Source organism: Anolis carolinensis, chromosome 3, assembly GCF_035594765.1.
Source record: "Anolis carolinensis isolate JA03-04 chromosome 3, rAnoCar3.1.pri, whole genome shotgun sequence".
NCBI lineage: Eukaryota > Metazoa > Chordata > Lepidosauria > Squamata > Dactyloidae > Anolis > Anolis carolinensis.
In genome coordinates this window covers 110,077,799-110,100,312 of record NC_085843.1, presented here as the reverse complement: position 1 = coordinate 110,100,312, position 22,514 = coordinate 110,077,799, and the positions used below count along the sequence as shown (strand labels likewise).

At 39.8% G+C, this 22,514-nt stretch overlaps 1 protein-coding gene across 1 annotated transcript in view; it reads right to left on the bottom strand.

Annotated features, from left to right (window-relative positions):
• oca2 (OCA2 melanosomal transmembrane protein) overlaps nt 1-22,514 on the bottom strand; it is a 279,317-nt gene that overhangs the window by 176,217 nt on the left and 80,586 nt on the right. The window contains exons 4-6 of the mRNA XM_008107105.3: nt 21,537-21,716; nt 11,741-11,798; nt 9,325-9,397 (exon numbers count right to left, since the gene is read on the bottom strand). Coding sequence (XP_008105312.1) covers nt 9,325-9,397; nt 11,741-11,798; nt 21,537-21,716 — 311 coding nt within the window. The remainder of the gene's footprint in view (nt 1-9,324; nt 9,398-11,740; nt 11,799-21,536; nt 21,717-22,514) is intronic.

The following is a 22,514-nucleotide window of genomic DNA, read 5'->3' as shown; positions in this document are numbered from 1 at the left end:
CAAGTCATTTTTGACTTATGTTGAGTTGAACCTATCATGGAGCCGAGCAGGGAATCAAACCCTGGCCTCCAGAGTTGTATTCCAACACACAAACCACTATACCATATAGGTTCTTGCTTCAGAATGGAAGAGATGCACAATCCCACTGATGCCTCTGACTATGTGGGTTGGAATACACAAAAGCTGATGCCAATAAAATGTGTCTGGTGCTTTTGCCAGCAGTTGATGCCATGTGTTTGAATGGGTGGGTATGGGGCTTAACTTTTGAGCCACTGCTTTTAAAAAAAATCACCTAATCTATGAAAAACTGCTTTCCTTGACATAACAGAATGATATACATCTGTGCTTTTCACCCAGAATCAACAAAATATATAACACATCAAAGCAAAACATAGAGTTAAAAGAGTAAATTTGTCAATTTTCTGCAGTTTTTTTATTTACTTCCTATGACAATATTCCTTGGACTGTCTGGAAACACAGGACCACCATAAACCTCACCAATAAGGTCATGGATGCCAGGGTTCATACTTGTCGGTCCTATACAATCTTTAGCAGAAGTAGCATACTGAGAATTATAATGATGGAAACTATATTTCTTTCTTTCTTTCTTCTATAAAAGTTGACCATTCCATATATCTAAACAAATTTGGTGTTTTTTCAAGAATCTCTTTATGGGTCACCATATATACATACCGCTTTCAAAGAGAAAATTATTTCCTCCATGCACAGTTATTGGCACTGGATTTGCATCTTCATATATGGAGAAGCATAGACTCTTTATTATTTTGCATGCAGGACTCTAAATCATGGCCTTTGGCATTCCTATTGTTCTACAGATGATAAGCTCAATTCTATCTCAGATCTTCAAGGAATACAAGGAGTGAGGGAGAAACAGCAAGCATAGGATTGTGCATATGCTACTTCCCCTTTCATAACTTCCAAATTCAGATGAAAGCCATTGCAGGGTTTAACTAATGCCTGACTGTGCATGCTTGTAGTAGACTCTCCGTGTCCTTTGGAACAAATTATATACCTACACTCAATGCGTCTTCAAAGATAACTAAAGTTGTGATCTGTTTAAGTCCAATCTGTGTTGTCTCTTTCTTTGTTCAATGAGTGAAGCTTTACTTACCATTGAATCTACAGAGACAAAAGCTGGGATCCGAATTGCATAGATGCACAAATGCATCGTCAGCTTTTAAGTACAGTTAGTCCATCATGTTTACTGAAGTTAGTCCGTCATGTTTACTGAAGAGGACTTCAGTGAAAGTGAAAAAATGCAAAAAAAAAAAAAAAGAAAGAAAAAGAAATTGCTGCTTTTTTATCTGACAGAACATCTCTCTAAGAATTTCTAGATTTTCCAGTACAACTATATGGTCAACTTGTTGTGATGCCTCGGGCACCTTTGGCCCCTGACCCTGTGACCATTACTGACCAGGATGAAGAAGACTTTGGTTTTCTCCCACGTCAGCAAGATTCAACTCCTTTCCAGATGCCTTCTGTTGACATCTCCGAACCAGAGCCAGTTAAGGATGCCCTTGAAACAGTGCCGGCTCTCCCAGATTCTCCCGAAGGGTTAGTGTTTGATCGCAGGGCTTTTTTGAAAACAGAGAGATCACAGAGACAAAGCTTGAGGAGAAGCGCCAGATTAGCGGAGTGTGGTGACTATGGCTAAGCCCAGTTCTCTTGGGAAGAATTTGGGAGTCAGACACCTGGCGTGGTGACTATGGCAAGTTCAGTTCTCCTGGGAAGTTTTAGGGAGTCAGGCACCTGGTTTGGGGGAGCTTATGAACTTCAATAAAAGTACTGCGCTGGGAACTTTCCTTCACGGTGTCAACTTTACTTCTTACTGAGAAGCATCATTGTCTCTAGCTCTTGAAATCCAAGCGGCCTGAAGGTGCGCTTACTCTTGAGTAGACCGGGCGCCTGTCTACCTCCTTGCCCAAGTTTGGACTGCATTTCAGCTCCTGCACATCCAGTTCATGCCTTGCCCTGTAATCCTGCTTTTGGACATTTACACCAGAGAACTCTTCTTTGCCACTTTGCTCCTTTTCCCCACTCAATACTCAAGCTGAGTTTGAATGTATTTCGGTTTCTGGACTTTGGACTTTAATATTGGACATAAGACTTTCACTTATTGGACTAATTTTGATCTTCCCTGAAAGGTCAATTGCTTATTCAACTTTGCTGCTTATTTCCTTTTGGAACTTTATTTGCTTTAATAAAGATATTATATTGTTATTGGCCTCTGTGTTGGTTTTCAGTGCTCTCGCTGCCTAGAGGTGTAACACTTGTGTTGGATGTGTTCTCTGTAGAAATCTTTATGTCCACCAGTATAACTAGAAGATGTTGACTATAGAGTCATACTGGAGGATCTAGAGATTCCTAGAGATAACATTTTAATCAAATCTGTGAAAAATCAGATCTGCAAAATATGGAGATAACTATATGCAGAGTCAATTCAACAATCTCATCACATTAGGCTAAAATTGGTGGCATTCACTGATTTTAGCCCCCGTCAACCCATGGAGCCAGCTGGCTCACATAACATGATGTTGTGATGTCTCTGTAGGTGAAGCAGGGCAGAGCCGGCACATACTGCTGGTAGGGGAACACGAGAGTGCTCCCATGTTGTCATACAGTCTATGGGGGGAAGCTACACACAGCACGTGCACTCATGCTTCCCCCATGTGATTCCCCTCCCTTGGATCTGGGTGATGAGAACCGTGGGATGCCGGATTCCCCATGCCCCATAGCAAAGTGGAGCACCGCCACTGCAAGCTGCCAGAGGTATGATGAGGTGGATAGTGAACACACTAAATATCTCAAAACCTGGAGATTTTCCAGTTTTGCAGAGAGAAAGATACATTGTTATAGCAGTGCATGAATTCAACCTTCATCTGAATACATGGAGGTCAGGATGAGTCAACAGCAACACTTAATGAAAAAGGTTTTTCTCTTACCTGGGAAGCAGGGAATGGAATTCATTCTGAATGTAGGAGTTTCTCCAATAAACAATCTGCCTGGATGATGAATAATCCACTAATAATAACTAATTATAAGTGCTGTTAATGTTAGTGGGAGGTCAAAGGCCATTATTCTCCAAATGTGCTTTTTAAAAACAAGAAATTGAAGTACTTGATATCTTATTAATGCATGAGAATCCTTATCATATTCTCTTTTCAGTAAAAGTGTTCCTAATATGGACATTTGATTCACTCCAGCCTTGTGCCCGCCACTTGTATATATTAATTATTATAATTTTGCACAGAGCAGAAGTTATTAGGGGCACAGCATGAAAGGAAGTTCAGTAATGAATGGCAAAGTAGAGTAAGTAATTCCGAACGGACCAATAGGTCTAAAAATTGCTTTCACTGTTGTGCCTAATTCATTCATGCAAAGCAGAGCTTCTCGAAGTTCCTATCTTCAGGAAGATCATCTGAAGACAGCTAAAAATTATGGAGGCCCATCAGTCACAAAATGAATAACATGGGAGTAGAGTCAAGTCTACAAAAAGGCATCAAATGGAAACAGAGTTTGGAATCAGCAGCTTAACTATTATTGTTCTAGTTTTACAGCATGCTCCAATTTCCCATTGGAATTTTTAAAATTTTGCCACTTTCATTTTCTTACAACAGCAAGTTTCCTAATTTTGCATTCAGTATCAATGTTAGATCTGGAGGCATCACTTCACTCAGCCACCCCTTTCAGTCCCAATTCATTGAACTGCAACTGAAGGGTGAACTTTGTATTTATATTGTTTTCTTCCCCCTTCTACTCCCATAAGCCTCACAAAATATTCTTACCTCCTGTTACTCCTCCCATTCTCCTGTCTCTCCTAACTTGTCACCTATCCAGTGGCATAGTAAAGTCAGAGTTCACAGGTTCAAAGATTTGGGCTTTTTGGTTACCAAACACATTCCTCTTAAGTTCCCCAGTTCACTCTGAGTTTAGCTGCAACCCTACAGTAATTGAAGGGGAAATGGAAGTTCCTAGCATTACACTGCCACATGATGTAGCATAGCAATTGCATTAGCCTGGGAAGGTCAAACAACATACTTGATTTTTAAACTTGGAATAAACCTGTTCATCTAGGTTTATTCCAGGTTTTTAAAAATACCTGCAAATGTCCCGATTTGCAAGTATGGGCGCTGTGGGGACTGTGATCTCAGGAGGCACCCTCATAGCCATCCTGCAGTCCCTGGGCTCAGACAGCCTGTAAAGATGGTGTGGCAGTGCCACTCTAGCCTCCCTGCCCCCCATTTTTCCCCTCCCCAAATCATAAAACAGCCTCCTTAACTAAGGTACAAGACTTGCCTAGGTCCCTCTCAAAAGCTCCCTGTGTCAGTGACACAGAGCAAGGCACGCATAGGATGATGCCTCTGTCCATTCATGCCAACTATGCACCAGCATAAGTGGCTTTATCACCCGCCCCCAGGGCCCTCAGACAAGGAGGAGGAGGAGGCAGATTGCCAAGAAGTTGCAACTCTTGATAGATAAACTTTCTATGAGTTCAAGGAGATGGGGGTGAGGCAGTGGAGGAATGCTGTTCCCCAGCAAAAGTTACCAGAGGCTACAGAAGGGGGCATGCCCCTGCCTTTCCCGTGTCCCTTCACTATTCCACTGCCTTAATGGACATGTTTGGTGGAACAGAGGGAGCCTTCTCCATGGCTACTCTCTCACTTTGGAACCCTCTCACTAATGACATTAGAATGATTCGTTCTTTGTTTTCTTTTCAGCAGCAGGTGAATAAATTCTATTCCATCAAGCCTTTGGGAGTAGATTGTTAACAAAAGAAGGGCTGTTATCAGTCTGTGCTGTTTTTAATCTATGTTTTGAAGTAATTTTTAATTATTTTATTATATTGTTGGTTTAAGTAAAGGTAAAGGTTTCCCCTTGACATTAAGCCTAGTCATGTCTGACTCTGGGAGTTGCCACTCATCTCCATTTCCAAGCCGAAGAGCCGGCGTTGTCTGTAGATGCCTCCAAGGTCATGTGGCCAGCATGACTGCATGGAATGCCATTACCTTCCCGCAGAAGCGGTACCTATTGGTCTACTAATATTTGCATGTTTTTGAACTGTTAGGTTGGCAGAAGCTGGGGCTTACAACAGGAGCTTACCCCACTCCTCAGATCTGAACTGCCGACCTTTCGATCAGCAAATTCAGCAGCTCAGCAGTTTAATCCGCTGTGCCATCTGGGGCTCCGGTGTTTGTTTATTACTGTTTTAATCTCAATTTCTCTATGTTTAAGAACATGCCCTTTTATTGTACTTTTCTGCCTTGAGTCCCTCTATGAGGGTACGGTGGAATATAAATTAAGGAAGGAGTGACTATTTGATAATATAGCCATGATCCTAAAAGAAGGTACATGATCCTATCTAACTCAGGGAAAGGAACAACTTGAAGATTCCTGTAACCCAAGTCTGAAAATGTTTCCTTTCTCGTTTACTGTTTTTGTAATGTTTACATTTACAAGCTACATACCCAGCAGAACATTTCATGTCCTAGAGTTATAGACCCTGGCATCACCCATAGAAAAGCTTTTAAGCCAATAAGCCACAGAGGAAGCAACAGGAACAGCAACCCCCCCCCCCCCCCATTTTGGAACATTACACAAAAGCTATTTCATTTGAATGATTGCCAATGTGCAAAACTAAATGCATTTGTGATCAAAATAAATTCAGAGCAGATCTTAATAGATATGGAAAATCCCCATCAGTTCAAGGTGGCACATACAAGCTGAATTGGCAGAGTGATGAAGGGGAGATGTCTGTTCATATCTGATAGCATCAGAAAAGCCATCTCAGTGACGAGCTTCCCAAAATGAATTGGGGAGACTTTGATGTAAAGAAAATCAATAATGCAGGAAAGACAAGAGGGGAAGCAAGGTGGCCTGAAGCCATGCCAGATTAATCACGGAGCTGATAACAGACCTCCTCCCAGTGCTTTTGGCTGAAAGGAAATGTTCCAAAAACATCACTCTTTGTTAAAAATAAAAAGGTGATTAACAGATTTTTTAAAAGTCTGTTAATCAACCAACATGCGTGATCAGCCAACACACATAATTCTAAGTTATTCTGTCTACTTCAGTGCTCCCTGTCAAGCATAGACATAGTCCATACATATTCTTTCTTCCTCCTCACTGTGCCAGAGGCAGAAATAATCCCGGTGTGTTGCAAGTGTATGTGAGTGGGCAGAGAGATAATGACTGAAAGAACCTGCTAGCATTAAGTTCATGCATGGATGGCACAGTATTAGCTCAAGCAGTAACATAGTGAAATACATTTTGAAGAGCAGGCATTCACTGCTTGTGCTCCCATGGAGAATCCAATAATTCGGGTAGCTGTTTTGATTATTACTAATCAATCAGTTGTACTATTTTCATTGCCATCAGGAGTGAACAGATCTTTGTGACTTGTCCATGACCACACCACTTCCAAATACTTCACATTATCAGAAGAATAGCTCATAAAATATTGTATTGTTGTAATATATGACATTGTTTGCAATTTGCTGCTAATGCAACATCTAATATGTTACTGACAAAGTTTGTCCAAAAATTAAGAACTTGGTTTAAAGTGTTGGACTATGACCCTGGAGAATAGAGTTTGATTCCCTGCGCAGCCATAAACTTAACTGATGGGATCACCTTAAGGTTGGTCAGACACAACTCAAAATCACATAACAACAATTCCAACATCAGTATTGCAATTTTTATTATAATAGAAAATAATTCTTCTGCCAAAGATCAAGCTTCATTGCATAGGACCCGAGTATTCAAATGGGGTTTTTAACAATGTTCTTGTCATCATCCAATTATTATTACATGACCAGAATCCTGTTCAATATTTATGAGATTATAAACTAGATTGATATTCCTGTAATTTTGGGCATGCATGTTTGCAGTCATTAATGACTGAATATGACCCCAAAAATCATACGTCTTATGTCAGGCAGCACCCCAACCAAAGAGTTTCTGAGGTGCTGCAGATTGAGGTTCTGGGATATTGAGACAAGTAGTTGCAGCAGGACCTTGAGGGGGTCTCCCAAGCTGCCCCTCTTGATGCACCCAATGACCAGAAGACCACTGCAGTTGTCATTTCCCAAAGTCCTAGTCCTCAGCACCCAGTGCAGCTGGAACACTGCCTGACTTAAGAGGAAGGTCTTTGGGGAGTGGCATCAGAAGAAGCAGCTAAGAGAGTGATGCAGTTGCTTTAAAAGCCAATGCAAGTCTAGGCTGCATCAGTTCTAGACTGAATAATGTCTTAATCAAAGGAAGTAATAGTAGTATTCTATTCTGCTTTAGTTAGGCTTCACTTGGACTGTGTTTAGTTCTGGGCACCACAATTCAGGAAGCATATTGATAAGCTAGAACATTTCCAGAGGAGGGTAAGCAAAATGCTCAAAGGTCTAGAAACCATGCCTTATGAAGGAATTTGGGCATATTTAGTCTGAGGAGAGCTGTGACTATATTGAACTGTATGGTTTCACACTGATGTGGCATTAAGGATTGTGCAATAGTGATTAGAATGTGGAAGGATGGGTGTTTGGTTTTGGTAATTCTACCTATAATGTGTATTGGGGATGGCAATTAATTTTGTTGCATGTTATACAGTGATAATAAAGTTCTTCTATTCCATAGTATGTTTCCCACTTTGTGAGTTAATAAATACTGTTTAAGGGTCTGTTGGTTAGTTGCACTACATTTACGCATAGTACTGCTTTATTTAGATACTATATTTGAGGGAACCATGAAGCTTGAGCTGGATGACAGATGACATCATTATCCCTGTTTATCAGAACATCTGAGTGCGTCATCCCGTGAGTCCTTACTCCATTGATACACCAAAGTGCTTCAGTTTCTGAGTTCTGTCTCTGCTATAAAAAAAAAAAACCCTGGAGATTACTTACTCAGAAGAGAGAGCTCAGTAAAGAAAGATTGGTGGGACAAGAAGAAGGCATCTCTTTGTGTTCTAAGACATCGATGTGTTCGTGATCTGGTCATATTGGAAAACAAATGGGAAAACTGTTCTCGGGCCCTGTGCCAGCAACGGCCTCTGCAGATGCAGATTAGACTGGCAAGCTGCCACTGCCGATCGGTGAGCCAAAGGACAAGGAGGGAGGGGAGCAGGGCAAGCCGTGCAATGCAGTATTGGCTCTACTGATTGAAAGGGGAAAGTCACCAAATGCCACCAGTCACCAGATGCCATTGTACAAGCCTCGTCATGTGGATTTACAGCCTGGCTAGCTCCCATTGATACTCCATCTTCAAGATATTCACATTCCTGTTTCACTCCTCTCGCCATCACTCATTCCTTACCAACAGCAACCTTGCTGTCTCCTTCACACTGAGATTGCAGTTGTTCTGGGAGAGTAGTCTTTCCAAGGACAAAATGGTAGACAATATTACAGGCTTCCTGGTCAAACATAAGAAAGTCTTGGGTTGCAGTGCTGTGTCATGCTGAGACAGGATGTGTTCCAAAAGATTTTTCACATGTGATGCCCTGAGTTGCTTTTAATATCCCACTATGGGGGCATTGTGGCAAAGTATAATGTGATTCAAACTGAGTATAAAGCCTTCTCATACTGTACCGCACTGTAGGTGCCAGTGTCAGGGCAAGATTGTGGCTGTTGTATAAATAAGAAGCCACATTAAAGGATGGGGAAGAAATTTGTTCAGCCAGTACCTTAAGCAATGTACACACACACCCCTAAAACAAAACCAATACAGGAACTGAAGCATGCTGAAATTTGTAATTTTCCAGATTTTTGGGAACCTCTCTCCTATCTAAAAATGCAGATAGGGTTGTGTAACTAAGGACTCTTCCACACAGCCATATAACCCAAGATATAAAGGCAGAAAATCCCACAATATCTGCTTTGAACTGGGTTATCTGAGTCCACAATGCCATACATCACAGTTCCAAGCAGAAAATGTGGACTTGATCATAACTAACTTCAAGCTGTAAAATAAAAGAGAAATGGAATGGAAGGGAGGATCTAACCACATTCCAGTTTAAAATTGCACATTTCTTCTATTTGCACATTTTGTTACAATTATCCAAAAGTTCCTATTATCACTTAGGAAGCAAACTTGGGAAACAGATTTACATATGAATGAATTCACTGGATGAACAGTCCCAAGAGGCAGCATCAAGGTCACGGAAGAAATAAATCACTGTCAGTATTTAATTAAGCAAGCAAAGACTGCAATTTCATATCAAACACTTCTGAATCCCCCTACTGTCTATGACGCTGTAGTTCATTATTATATTTGTTATTTTTTAAAAAAACACATACATAAAAAACTGGTAAAGGATACCATAGCTCTCCATAGGTGACACAGCCAGCATTTGCCAAGGTGTTCCATTTTCAGGATGAATGCTAAATAAAACCTGGGGGTACATTAAATAGTAAATGTGGTAAATTACCAAATGTTTAAACAAAATGTCTCTTTCAAAGGGTTATGACAGTGGTTCCCAACCTATGAGTCCCCATGTGTTTTGGCCTACAACTCCCAGAAATCCCAGCCAGTTTACCAGCTGTTAGGATTTCTGGGAGTTGAAGGCAAAACATCTGGGGACTCGCAGATTGGGAACAACTGGGTTATGATCTAGAAACACTACAAAGGAAACCTAGACTTTCTTATCATGATTAAACAAGCAGTCTGTTGCTTATTTTTATCTCACAAACTCATCTACAATGTTGAAATAAAAAAGGTTTTCACCTCTGGTCCTAGAAGTGATGCCGATCCCTTTGCAAACTCATTGGGTCCAAACAAGAATAATCTCATTAACATGGGACTGTAAGCAAGAACAAGCTATTTGGGTACATTCTACACAGCTTGTTTGACATTCAAAAAGACTTTGCATCTTTCACCTCAGTTAACCCCCTTCCCATAGTACAAAATACTTAAAACACTATCCAGGTCCAAGGACAAATTTAAGATTTGAAAAGTTTTGTTTAAGAAGAGAGCAAACGTTAGCCAGGTTTCAGCAAATGACTCACAAATCTGCACTAGCTAAGCTCCTTTATCATTTCCATTATTGTCACTGTGGCTGGATGAAGTCCCTTGCTATTTGTTTAGTTGTTCTTTCTCAAAATAATTTAGAGAAAAATACCTTACGGGGCTGCTATCTATTAAATGCAATTGGTCAACCAATAAAAATAGAATTTTTGTTTGTTAATAAAGATTCTAGTATCACTAGAAGAGCTGAAACCTTTTTAATGGCATATGCTAATGCCCGTGAAAATTATTATAAGGAATGTCAAAAGTCTGAAGCTTTGCTGCCCCTATGGCCTCATTTTGTATATTGCAATACTTACTGGTAAGTGTTGAACATTTAGAAATAATGTTGGAAATTCCATGATATATTTTATATTTTTACTTTGTTAGCTGGTATTTTTATCATCTCGGTGTTGTTACATTGTGATGATCTATTATTTTAAGCAATTAAATTTCAAACTGAACTGAACATTTATCTTAGAGATTCAGGAAAAGGAAAAGCTGTTACATGTGAAAACCTTCTGAGATAACACTCAAATTTCTTTATTTTTAATAGAATTTTATTTTAAAATTGTAAAACACCCACAATACACATTACAAACATACACATACATAGACAACACACCACCCACAATACAATTACCCCTCAACCCACCCCCAGTGCGCCCCACCACCTTGACTCCCGACACTGAACAACGTAGAGTTTATGCATAATTTTGTTTAACCCTCTGTGCTTCTGAATCAATAAATTCCCCTTGTTTTTATTTCTTAGTTTCCCCCATCAGATATGCTAAGGCCAGCTTCCAATTTCTTTCAAAAACTTCATGACTTTCATGTTTCAGATTGCTAGAAATCTTTCTAGATTTCTAACATACTCAAATTTCTGTATCTGCCAGTGATATTTCTCCTGGTGAAAATAACGTCTAGAACAGACATGGACAAACTTTGGCCCTGTTGAAGTCCAAAACATCTGGTGGACCAGTTTTCCCATGCCTGGTCTAGACTAAAAAATGAGTTGTTTCAGGTTTCTTATTAAAATCCTTAAGGCCAAGTCTGCACAAGCAAGAAAAAGTGGACTCTGGTGGCAGCAGAAGATGGAGAACTCATTCAACTTCTTGAAGCTGCCTACTTCTGCTTTATAAGTGTACATCTTCAAGTTATTTCAGCCTTCTTTGGATTTGCTAATCCATCCTCCAATCCAACCCAGGTTTTATAGGTAAAGGTAAAGGTTTTCCTCGACATTAAGTCTAGTAGTGTCCAACTCTGGGGATTGGTGCTCATCTCCATTTCTAAGCCGAAGAGCCGGCATTGTCAGTAGACACCTCCAAGGTCATGTGGCTGGCATGACTGCATGGAACACCATTACCTTCCCGCCAGAATGGAATCTATTAATCTACTCACATTTGCATGTTTTTGAACTGCTAGGTTGGCAGAAACTGGGGCTAACAGCAGGAGCTCATCCTGCTCCCCAGATTTGAACCACCGACCTTTTGGTCAGCAAGTTCAGCAGCTCAGCAGTTTAACCCACTGTGCCATCAGGGGCTCCCAGGTTTTATACTTACTTAGAAATAAGGAGATGCAGAGGAAAAAAAGCTCTGCCGTTAACTGCCGTTAAAGCCAATTTCTACTTATTGTAACCCTAAGAATGAGAAACATTCAAGGCCTCGTTTGTACTGCCAGAGTTAACTTTAGATACAAAATTATTTGGAAACTTTGGAGATCCAGTACTTACAGAGCATACAACTACAAAGATAAAAAGGCCAGAAACCTTGAAGAATCTTAAGCAGCATCTGTAAAAAAAAGAAGAAGAAGAAGAAGAAGAAGAAGAAGAAGAAGAAGAAGAAGAAGAAGAAGAAGAAGAAGAAAAGGGGGGTGGGGGTGGGAGAGGATAAAGAAGAAGTTTTTTACTAAGAACAAATAGTAGGAAAATATATTATTCCACTCATTCACATCACAAATATCCAAGGCTGGCAGTTAGCATTCCTGTCATTTCCACGAGACACTAAAGCAGGAAAGGAGTCATTTATCAAAGACTATATGGGAAATCCATCACTGACTTTTTATGGCGTTGTGCAGTAAAATAAGGAGATCATATAAACAACCCATCTAGCATACTCTTGACTGGTCATAGCTCTCCTGATTCTGAGACAAAAGCATCCCTGACCCTGCTCCCTGCCATCCATGGGGGAGAAAACAGATCATTGGGTTAAATATGTGGGTGCAATGAAAGCAACCTCCCCTTCCCATTCTGTAACATATAGAAGATTTTAATAATGTATTGAACATCACATTGTTTCTCCATCCTAATTGCTAGTGGTCAGTAATGTTCAGCAAAGGCATTAAAATGTATGTTGTTGTGACATTAAACAGTTAGTAGGTAGAGCTAAGTATTAAGTGTACATGTGTCACATCTGTCCTGAAGTTTTATAAGCCTGGGGCAGGCTCTTTCCTACAAGTTCATTCACATATTTACAGGACTCTGGTGAATGATGCAGTATGATCTAGGCAGGGGCCAGTGGGATACATACAGGAACGTGTTACAATGTATGTATGAAGGGTAGAGATCTTGATTTAAGGAGCAATGCTTTTCACTAATGCCTTTGAGAAAAGGAGTACATTTTATTGTAGGAACTCAATTTTAAGACAAGATAATAACTCAGGGTGCTGATCTAGCACTATTTTAGTAGATCAAGAGAGTATCTAGATGGGAAGAAGATGTGGAGAAACATTTCTTTGAGTATGAGTTTACACCACAGAGTGGTCAAGAGAGGCAGACAAAGAGAGAGGACACTTCAGGTCACTCAAACTAACATTATTACTACTGTCCACTGCAAGGCATTCTTCACTCTTCAGCGTTAAAAGCTAAGATGTGAGAGGCTTGTTTTGTGGAATCCTAGGAGGAAATTTCAGTCTCTGTTCCTCCCCTTTCATCACTTCATCTTAAACTGCTCTCAATACTGCCAGGGACTGAAGTTAATGCTGACTACATTCATATGCTTTAGCTCTGAACTCTGCACTTGTATTTATGAGGAATACATTGCCTTTGTATTTGAAAAATGCTATAATCTTAGCATGTGGGAACCAAATCAAATTAAAAATTAAATACCGGTGAACGAGTATTGCTACCTTAAGATTATTCATATCATATATTTAAACACAAATAGCATGTCATTCCTCTTTTAGAGCTCTTTCTCTCTGGTTTTTGCCACGTGCTCCTTCCAAATGTGCAGTACTGTAATATTTACATATTTCAAAGTATTTATAGTACAAATTTAATTATGGTCACCACAGCTCCATCCCTTGTCAAGGTTAATTTGATCCTTTCCAAATAACATTAACATAATGGTAACCGAGACAGGCACCCCGAAAGGACAATAAAATCCAGGGACCATTAAATCCTCCAGATGTGCATGATCTTAAAAAAGCAACTCATCTGGGCAAATTGACATGGTGGTAGAGCTTACCTTGCGAGAGGAGGAGGTAATTTTATTAATAAACTGTGGCACTTAAAGCATTCCCATCACTAACCACAACCCTTTTGGAATCCGTGCTTTTAACAGATTAGCAGCTAGCCACAATCAGACCTTGAACCATGCATCTAGCATCATCAAGACCTTGGCACTCCAATTCTGTGGGATTTTTTAAAAGCCACTAATGCATCTGCACTTTACTTTAAAAGCTGCTTCACACGCTGAGAAAAGTATCAAAAAGCAGTTGCCCAAATGACTCACACATCCAATTTTGTATTGCCAGGTAATTTGCAAGAAGGAGGCTTGCAATCCCATCCACAGCAAGATGTTTTATTAGGAAGGATTTGTTTAGTTCAACACAGAGAGAGAGAGAAAGAAAGCTGACAAATAGCTCTTGTGTTGGAAGCAGAGCTTCCTCGGTTTCAGTCAAAGCCTTGTGCTGTAGAAAGAGCAGAACTTGAAAGCTTACATTTTGGACAACACTTCACACATGGACTCATATATACACATGCACAGGGCAGGGCAGGTTTTGGTCTATAAAATGATCCTTTCAACATTTTAAAAGGAAGAAAACATGATTTTTCATATTCCTGACATCAGCTTAAACCCTGTTCTGGACGACCTGAGTTGGTTTTCTTATGAAAACAACACACATATGTCTGCAGGACATATATCAGGCATGGACAAACTTTGGCCCTACCGGCTGTTAGGAATTGTGGGAGTTGAATGCCTGACATATATGGTCATCTCAAGCAATGACATGCTGCATTGAACTATATTATTTCATTGTAAAATAATTTTTCCAGGCTCTGTAGCCCTGATATGGAGACAACAGAATAGGGTGGGAAGAAGATGTGATGGTGTGCCCAAGGGGGACCGGCACTATCCACTGTTCCCTCACATGCTTGTTCCTCATCAGAATGAGGTGGCTGAAGAAAGCTATTTTTCTCTTTCACCTAAAATGCTTTGGATCAAAGAAGAGGAGAAAAAGACCCTAAAAATGGGTTTTGGATAATGACTTCAGAACAACTGCTTCATCAGGAATAGCTAGCATAACTTCTCTTTACTAAAGGCCCTGTTTCCCAAAAATGAGACAAGGTCTTATATTAATTTTTGCTCCAAAAGATGTGTTCAGGCTTATTTTCAGGGGATGTCTTATTTTTTCAAATTGATTTTTATGAACTGTAACTAGGGCTTATTTTTAGGTAGGGTGTATATTTCAAGCATTCTCAAAAAATCCTGAAAAATCATGCTAGGGCTTTTGGGGGTGGGGGCAAAGTATCTCTTCAACTTACATAAATATAGATAGAAAATTGTGCCCTTGATTTGCCCAAAATTAAATAAATAAAAATGCCAGCTTCAGCATCCTGCAAGGAATTTCTGACAAGCAAAATTAAAATGTCCAGCCCATGGAGCTGGAGGCACTAGTGTCAGAAAGGCAGTAAATCTATTTCAGATTTTGATATGAATATTTTGGAGACCACCTTGGATAGCTTTTTTAATGTTTATACAAAAACCTAGAGAAGAGTCTTTGCCTGACCAACATCAGAGTCAGCAGCCTCCACCAATTTCTAGCTTTATTCAAGCTATTCAAGAGCAGAAATCACTATGTCTTTTCCTGTCCAATATATAACAATTATATTACAGCACAATATGAAAGTAAATACTAATCCATATTCCACCAGCTCAGGTCCAAAATATGTGTTGACTTCCAACTAGCCTCCAAGATGTAACTTTCGCCAACTGAATTGCTTTTCAAAATATTTCTTTTAGAATTGGGACCCAAGATATATTAAAATACATCCATTGTTTGGTGAAATGCAGCTCTGATTGCTAACTTTTATGCTTTATTTTCTCTTGAATGTGAAAGTCTGAAAATCTTTTCTCCCTTATCCATTAACAAGACTCAGGCATTAGGACATCATATGGATTGAATTCAGACTTAATTATGCTTAGAAAACAATGGGGCAATTGAATCATTGGATATATTGGCTCCCCAATATGCAGTCATTTTATATGTGTTCTAGATTTCAATATTATTTCTGTAGTTATCAATTTATTGAGTTTTGACAGGAAACTGACACAAAGTTGGCAGGACAGTTGACATCATATTTGGTTTCTTCCAAGAAAATTCTGAGGGATTTGGGAAATTGGAGGAGAATTCCGAGAATATTTCTCTCATGGGGACATCATCCATTTTGCCGTTTTCTGAGCCTCTTCCACCTGGAGTTGTAATGGGGCTGATTTATGTGTGACCAATATGGTTTTTTGCTGTTGTTGCATTTAATATGTTTTTTTTTCTATTTATGTGTGCTTTTTCAGCTGGAAATGTTTAGATTATGCTTATTGTACAAAAGCATGAAATCCTGTGATAAAGGGCAGGATAGAAGGGATAAAAGGGTTTAAATAAAAAAAATCTGTGTAAAACAAGAGTCATGCAGTCCCCAAGAATGTTTTTATGTTTGTCTGTAGCGGTGCACTGGAAGATACTCAGAAAAGTTTATTCTAGTGCACAACCTCAGAACTACAGAATCTGTATAACAAGTGGTTGGACAAAGCACTTGAGCTGTTATATCAAAGTCATTTATAGAAGTCCCACGAGAGAAACCTCCAAACTCACCTTTAAATGCCCAAACTGGCTTTTATGAGGTCCAAAATAGACAACAAATTGCTTCTCCTGGAATAGTTAATGCTTTAAATTAGTTTGACGTCTTTGCTGTGCTGTGTAATGTTAAAATATAATCTGAGAATCAAAATTGGATTTTCAGCCATTTTGAAGTTTGGGTTTCATTTGTGGTCACCATGTGGGCCCAAGTCAGAAAAGTGGGCCTTAGACATGCTACATTTGCCCACCCTGGTGTATAGAAACATATTTTGGTTGTAATCCGACAACCCCTAGCATGGCAGTACACATCTTCATGGAGAGATACACTGCACCAGAACGATACAACCCCAATGGAGAATAATAATGCTACCCAACACATACCAATGACTGGGTACTAATGTGCAATGAGTAATGTACAATGAATAATATGCAGTGTTTAACCACAGTATGCACTCTGCTTCTGCCACTGCCAACATTTTGTATATGCATATTTCACAAAAAGAGTGCCTTAGAATATATCATTATAACATTTGCTATAATAAAATATCTAAGCAGTTCACATCTATAGCTGATTACGCTTTGTATATTAGAACGTGAATCTCATCATGGGTGATCTATAATGATGACCACCAAGCATGAACACTAAGTTGTAAGAATTTTTTCTTGCTTCTGAATCTCTCAACTGTTTAGCTCTACAACATGCATGGTTCTTGGTGAAGGTTTGCAAATTTAAGTTGTCTCAGCATCTGGAAATGCTAGCAAGTTTATTCAGCAATGCAGTATTGAAAAATATTTCAAAAAACAATTTTTCAGAAGGAGTATATTTCTGCTACAGCATAAAGGAAACAATGCAAAGAGTAGCTGCCAACCGCTCTACCTAACTAGGGCAATTACATCCGGCTGTGCTTACACAGCAATGATAAGGAACAAGGAAATTCCACGCTGCTTTGAACGCATTAATATATCCATGATTAAGCCAGAAAAAGTGAAGGTTAAGAAGGAAGGGTATGAGAAGAAAACAAAAACTATGTGGAGAAACAGATATTACGAGCAGCAGGTTCTGGGTTTATTTATAAAGGTCTACTAATCTTTTGTATTGACAGTTGGGCTATTGTATGTAGTGGCAATTCACAATATGCCATAGTCACTGTTCCATTTATTAACTCCAGCTGGTGAGTTTATACAATGTGGTACAGTCCCCTCATACAGCTTTACCACTTTGGGTAATTAATGAGGGTTGGTTGCTTGAAACCATCTGCCATATGAAAGATGAACCAAAAAGAAAACTAAAAAAGACATACTTCAAATAAAAGCCTTCACAATATGCTTTTGTTTTTCACTTCGTAATTCCTAAATTATGCAATAATACAATACACTTCTACCAGTATATACCCAAATATATGAAGTGAAAGGACGTGATTTAGCAAGGTAAATAGAATGGTCTTTTGTCTTTCCAAACTATTTACATTGTAATGTGGAGGAGGGAATAATATGTCTCTCATTTTAGAAGGGAATTTATTATTAGCAATTTTACTTTTAGCAATTTTAGCATTTTTTAGGTATTTCTTTCCTTTTAGAAATATAAATGACATGAGAGGGTCCTTTCCACCAAAAGCCAAGAATGCCATCCTGGTCCTGAACCAGGTCCTGTCATCAGTAATGGACTGAATGAGGGACAATGAGTTGAAATTAAATCCAGACAAGACAGAGGTACTCCTGGTCAGTCGTAAGGGGCACCAGGGAGCGGGGTTACAGCCTGTGCTGGATAGGGTTAGACTCCCCCTGAAGATGCAGGTTCACAGTCTGGGGGTGCTCCTGGATTCATCATTGACCCTGGAACCCCAGGTGTTAGTGGTGGCCAGGAGCGCCTTTGCACAATTACAATTTGTGTGCCAGCTGCCCTCATACCTTGAGACGCCAGATCTGGCCATGGTTGTCCATGATTTAGCCACATCTCTCATGAACTACTGCAATGCTCTCTATGTGGGGCTGCCTTGGAAGATAATTCAGAAGCTTCAACTGGTTCAGAGATCAGCAGCCAGATTACTAACTGGGGTGCCATACAGGGAGCGGGCAACCCCCATTTTGCGGTAGCTCCACTGGCTGCCGGTCTGCTTCTGGGCTATTACCTATAAAGCCCAGACTATTTGACAACCTGTGTCCCTATCTACAAACCTGTTCAGACTCTGTGATCATCGGAGGGGGCCCTCCTCTCAGTCCCACCCCTGTCTCAAGCGCAGCTGGTGGGAACGAGAGGGGGGGGCTTCTCAATGGTCGCCCCTTCCCTCTGGAACTCCCTCCCTAAAGAACATAGGAACAGCCCACTCACTCCTCTTCTTCAAGAAAGAATTAAAAACCTATTTCTGTTCACTGGTTTATGGAGAGGAGGATGAATAATATCACTGATTCCATTCAGGTGGACGAAGTTGACAATGATAATTTAATTTATTGAAGAGCTATATTTTTATGCAGATTTTAACTGTCTAATTGTACTATCTATGATGCCTGACTGATTGATTTATATATTTTTAACTAAAGTCATTTAATTTGTTTTAATTGTATGTACAATTTTTATTTTATGATCTTACATGACGTTGAATGTGTGCCATTTTCATTTTTGGAAACCACCCTGAGTCCCTTTTGGGAGAGAAGGTGAGTTAAAAATAAAGTTTGTTCTTGTTCTTGTTGTTGTTATTGTTGTTTTGTATTTTGATATGTAGTCTGTATTATTTGTGTCTACCAAATTGTGATGCACAATGGTTATAAGTAAAAAAAAGTTCCAGTTCCAAATCTGAGATGAAATCATAATTATGTTCTGGGCTGATAAAGCATCCCCACTTGTTTTCTGCAAAAAAAGGAATTACCATAGTGCAATAGAGAAAATTAACGGTCAGCATTTTCAAGATTTATATATAAATTTTATGTTTAAGCACAAAATGAAAATTTATACTCATGTATAAGTTGACCTCATATATAATTTGAAGGCAGATTTTGGGACTAAAATTATGCCTTTTGATAAATACATTGAGGGCCATTCCATGGAGAAGAGAAAGCATCAATGCTGTTTCAGGAGACCAACCATCTCTGTCTACCACTGACATTTCTTCACCAAGACATTAAAAAAAGATCAGAAACAGTGCTGTGGCAGAGAGAGTAGAGAGGTTGGTGCTTCTTTTAGGATCTCTAGGGCCAGAAAAAGTTCTTGCCTTTTGGCACTCTGTTCAGAGAAGGGGATGGTTCCTTTTTCTCAAATTAAGGTACTTGTACAGTACTCACATTGACTCATGAATAACTTGACCCAGATTTTTGAAGTTTTTGACTAAAATGTATAGTCTTAAACACGAGTATATAGGTTAAGAACTTGGAACAAGGCAATTCATTAGCAGAAGGACATACAAGACTTGATCCTGATTAACAATGGAATGCAAACATTTCGACTGGTTTCACACTTTCTAAATATACATGGAAGAAAATCTAGGAGTTCTAAAACATACACACACACACGCACAAACAAAGGCTTCCAGATAATATGAGGCAATGCAAACTCTATCGCTTTGTAACACAAAAGACATCAAATCTCTTTGTACTCTAAATATAATTAAAAATCATTTCAAATGTCAATATCTACAATCTGGTGAGAGCTTGGAATAGTAGTTTTCAGTTCTGATTAGATTTTTACTCTATTACAGAATACATGCTACTGTTCTTACTGCTTTGAATAATGGTACCTGAAACACTAAGACGCTTGGAGAAGAGATGCAGCTAATACTGATGGTCTTGAGTAGCTCCAAGTAGAAATATATGTGGTGAAATATAGCCTACTGTAAAACAGTTATTTTTCTTTAGATCTAAGCCTCTCAGTGGAATGCCAATTTAATGGGTCAAAGCCCTACATTTTCACACACACACACACACACACACACACACGGTTGTGGGCCTAAATTTCATTGATTAAATGGGTCTATCCAAGGTTGTGATTAACTATGGGATCCAGTCCAACATATTTTAATGTAGAAAATTGAGGGCTGGAACATGCTGAGGCTGGAGTCCGTAGCCATAAAGGACTTGCTTCCTTCCTTCTTTCCTTCCTTCCCCTTCCCCTTCCTCTCCTTCCTTCCTCCCTTCCCTTCCCTATCTCTCCATGCAGACCTTTCCCGTGCACCTTCCTTGCTTCCAGAACCCTTTTCCTGCATGGCAGAAGGAAGTTGGACTGGATGGCTCCTGGAGTTTCTATTATTACTATTATTACTACTATTATTACTGCTGCTACTACTACTACTAGAAATACTACTAGTACTATGAAGGCCTGATAGGCATCTGTTGGGAGTGCTTCAATTTGTGCTTTTACTGCATGGCAGAAGGGGGCTGTACTAGGTGGCCCCTGGTGTTGCTATTATAATTATATAATCACTAGCTTTGCCCAGCCACGCGTTGCTATGGCTTATCGGAATTATTTGTTGGCCAGGTGGAATAGGAGTGAATAGGCTTGCAGTCTGAAAGTCTGGACGTTTTGTGGAGTGGTTGGAGTCGTAGCGTCAATGAAAGAGGTGCTTTGAAGCCTGGTTATTTGCTTAGTAGGGGAATCCTTGTTTGGGTAGATTGAATGGCACTGAATAGGTGAAAAGGCTGATCGCTTTGTATATAGGGTATTCTTGGTAGGCCAGGTTGATTAGGATAGAGTAGTGTTGTGGTTTCAGAGTTTGGGGGTTTTGTATGTAGGGGAAATGTTGGTTGGAGTGGTTGAAAAGTATTGAATAGCCTTGATGGTTGCAACAAACGATTCCTCCAGACAGAAAACAAACAACTTTTCAACCTACAAGACCATTAAATACTAATCAAGGACGCTAATTCCATCATTCAAACCTCCCACACCGACACTATTAATTGCTATTCAAACTGGCCAACCAAAAATTCCACAAGATACAAACTGCCCAGCCTTGCAGCCTTGATGGTGACGCCAAATCCCCCAAAAAGTTGTAATACGGACTACTTCTTGTCCCACTTGTTTTGGATAAGAGATGCTCAACCTATGTAATGAAAGTGATTTTGACCTGTCATTTCTCCAGAGAACAACTCAAATAAGTCAAAAGTTTCAAACACAATGATAATAACCAGTGTTTCGAAGTATACTTTTTTTTCCTAGACATTCAGAATCTCCTAGGAACCTGTGTAATATTGTGCTGAAGATGTCTGCCATTCCTGTGAGTTATCAAATATACGAGTTGAGAGGTTGTAAGCTAATCCCCTACTGTTTCCTGGGGCTATAAATCTGAACAGATACTATCATCTGTTTCATGAGGGTGATCTGCACAAGATCGATGGCAGGATATGACTAAATGTATGGAGCATTATTTTCCTCATTAGCTGAAGGGAAGAAATCAATTTCTTGATTCTTTCTGTAGCCTTCAATGCTTGCAGAAACATTAACAGTGAAACAAAGGCTGGACTCATACCTCATCTTGGATAAATTGAATTTGACATAAAAGTGGTCCAACATTTCAGATTTCTCTGAGGAAGATCTGGACAGACTGGCCATTTCACTGCCCAGCTGAAACCTTTGCTCAAATTCAGCTGAGCTGTTCTCCCAAGAGTCATCATCTGTGGTGAAATCTGTATTATGAACAGCCATAAACCTGTAAAACAAAATTGCCAAATAATCAACACACACCCCACTCTGTCTCACATGAGAAAGCCACCTATTTTGTAGTCTGTGCAGCCTAGAGCAACAAAGCAAAGAATGACAATCTCTGGTGAACACAGCCATGATATAGAGATGGGACAACACAGGCACATGAAGCTATGAGACATTTTTCAATGTCAGAGCAATAATGTCATCTGCCACAGTATCTGAAGCAAGTAATTAAAACAGCATGTAATGTATTAAAGGGCAGCTATAGAAACCTACAGAGTTTCTCATGTTATTTTCAGAGGATGAGAATGTGTAGTCCTCTGTGCAGGCTCATAGAAATTATGCTCCAGGATAGGAGGGGACGAGGAGAGATTTTCCTACTCACCCTCACCCTCTCCTGGAGCATTATTTCTACACACCAGGACATGTCTGATAGGACGTCAATAGCAGCCAGGTAAGTTATGTTGTATTTTAAAGCCTTGGGGGAGGGGAGGTTGGGTGTCTCAGTACCATCCCGGAAGATAACCAAGGGGGCATCTAGACACGCCCCGGGGAAAGTGCGTAGTTTAGGAGGAGGTGTGGGGCCAAAGGCTACCCTGACCTGGGTTTTTAAACCCAGTTTGGTGCAGACTTTCCTGCCATCTGGAAGCGGCCTAGGATTCAACTCTCTGCTCACCATGAAAACACACTGAGATACCTTGGACAAATCTCTCAGCCCCAGAGAAGACAAGGACAGCCCTCCTCTCAAAAAATCTTGTCAAAAACATGTGATATGTTTGCCTTGGGTTATAAATAATTTGAT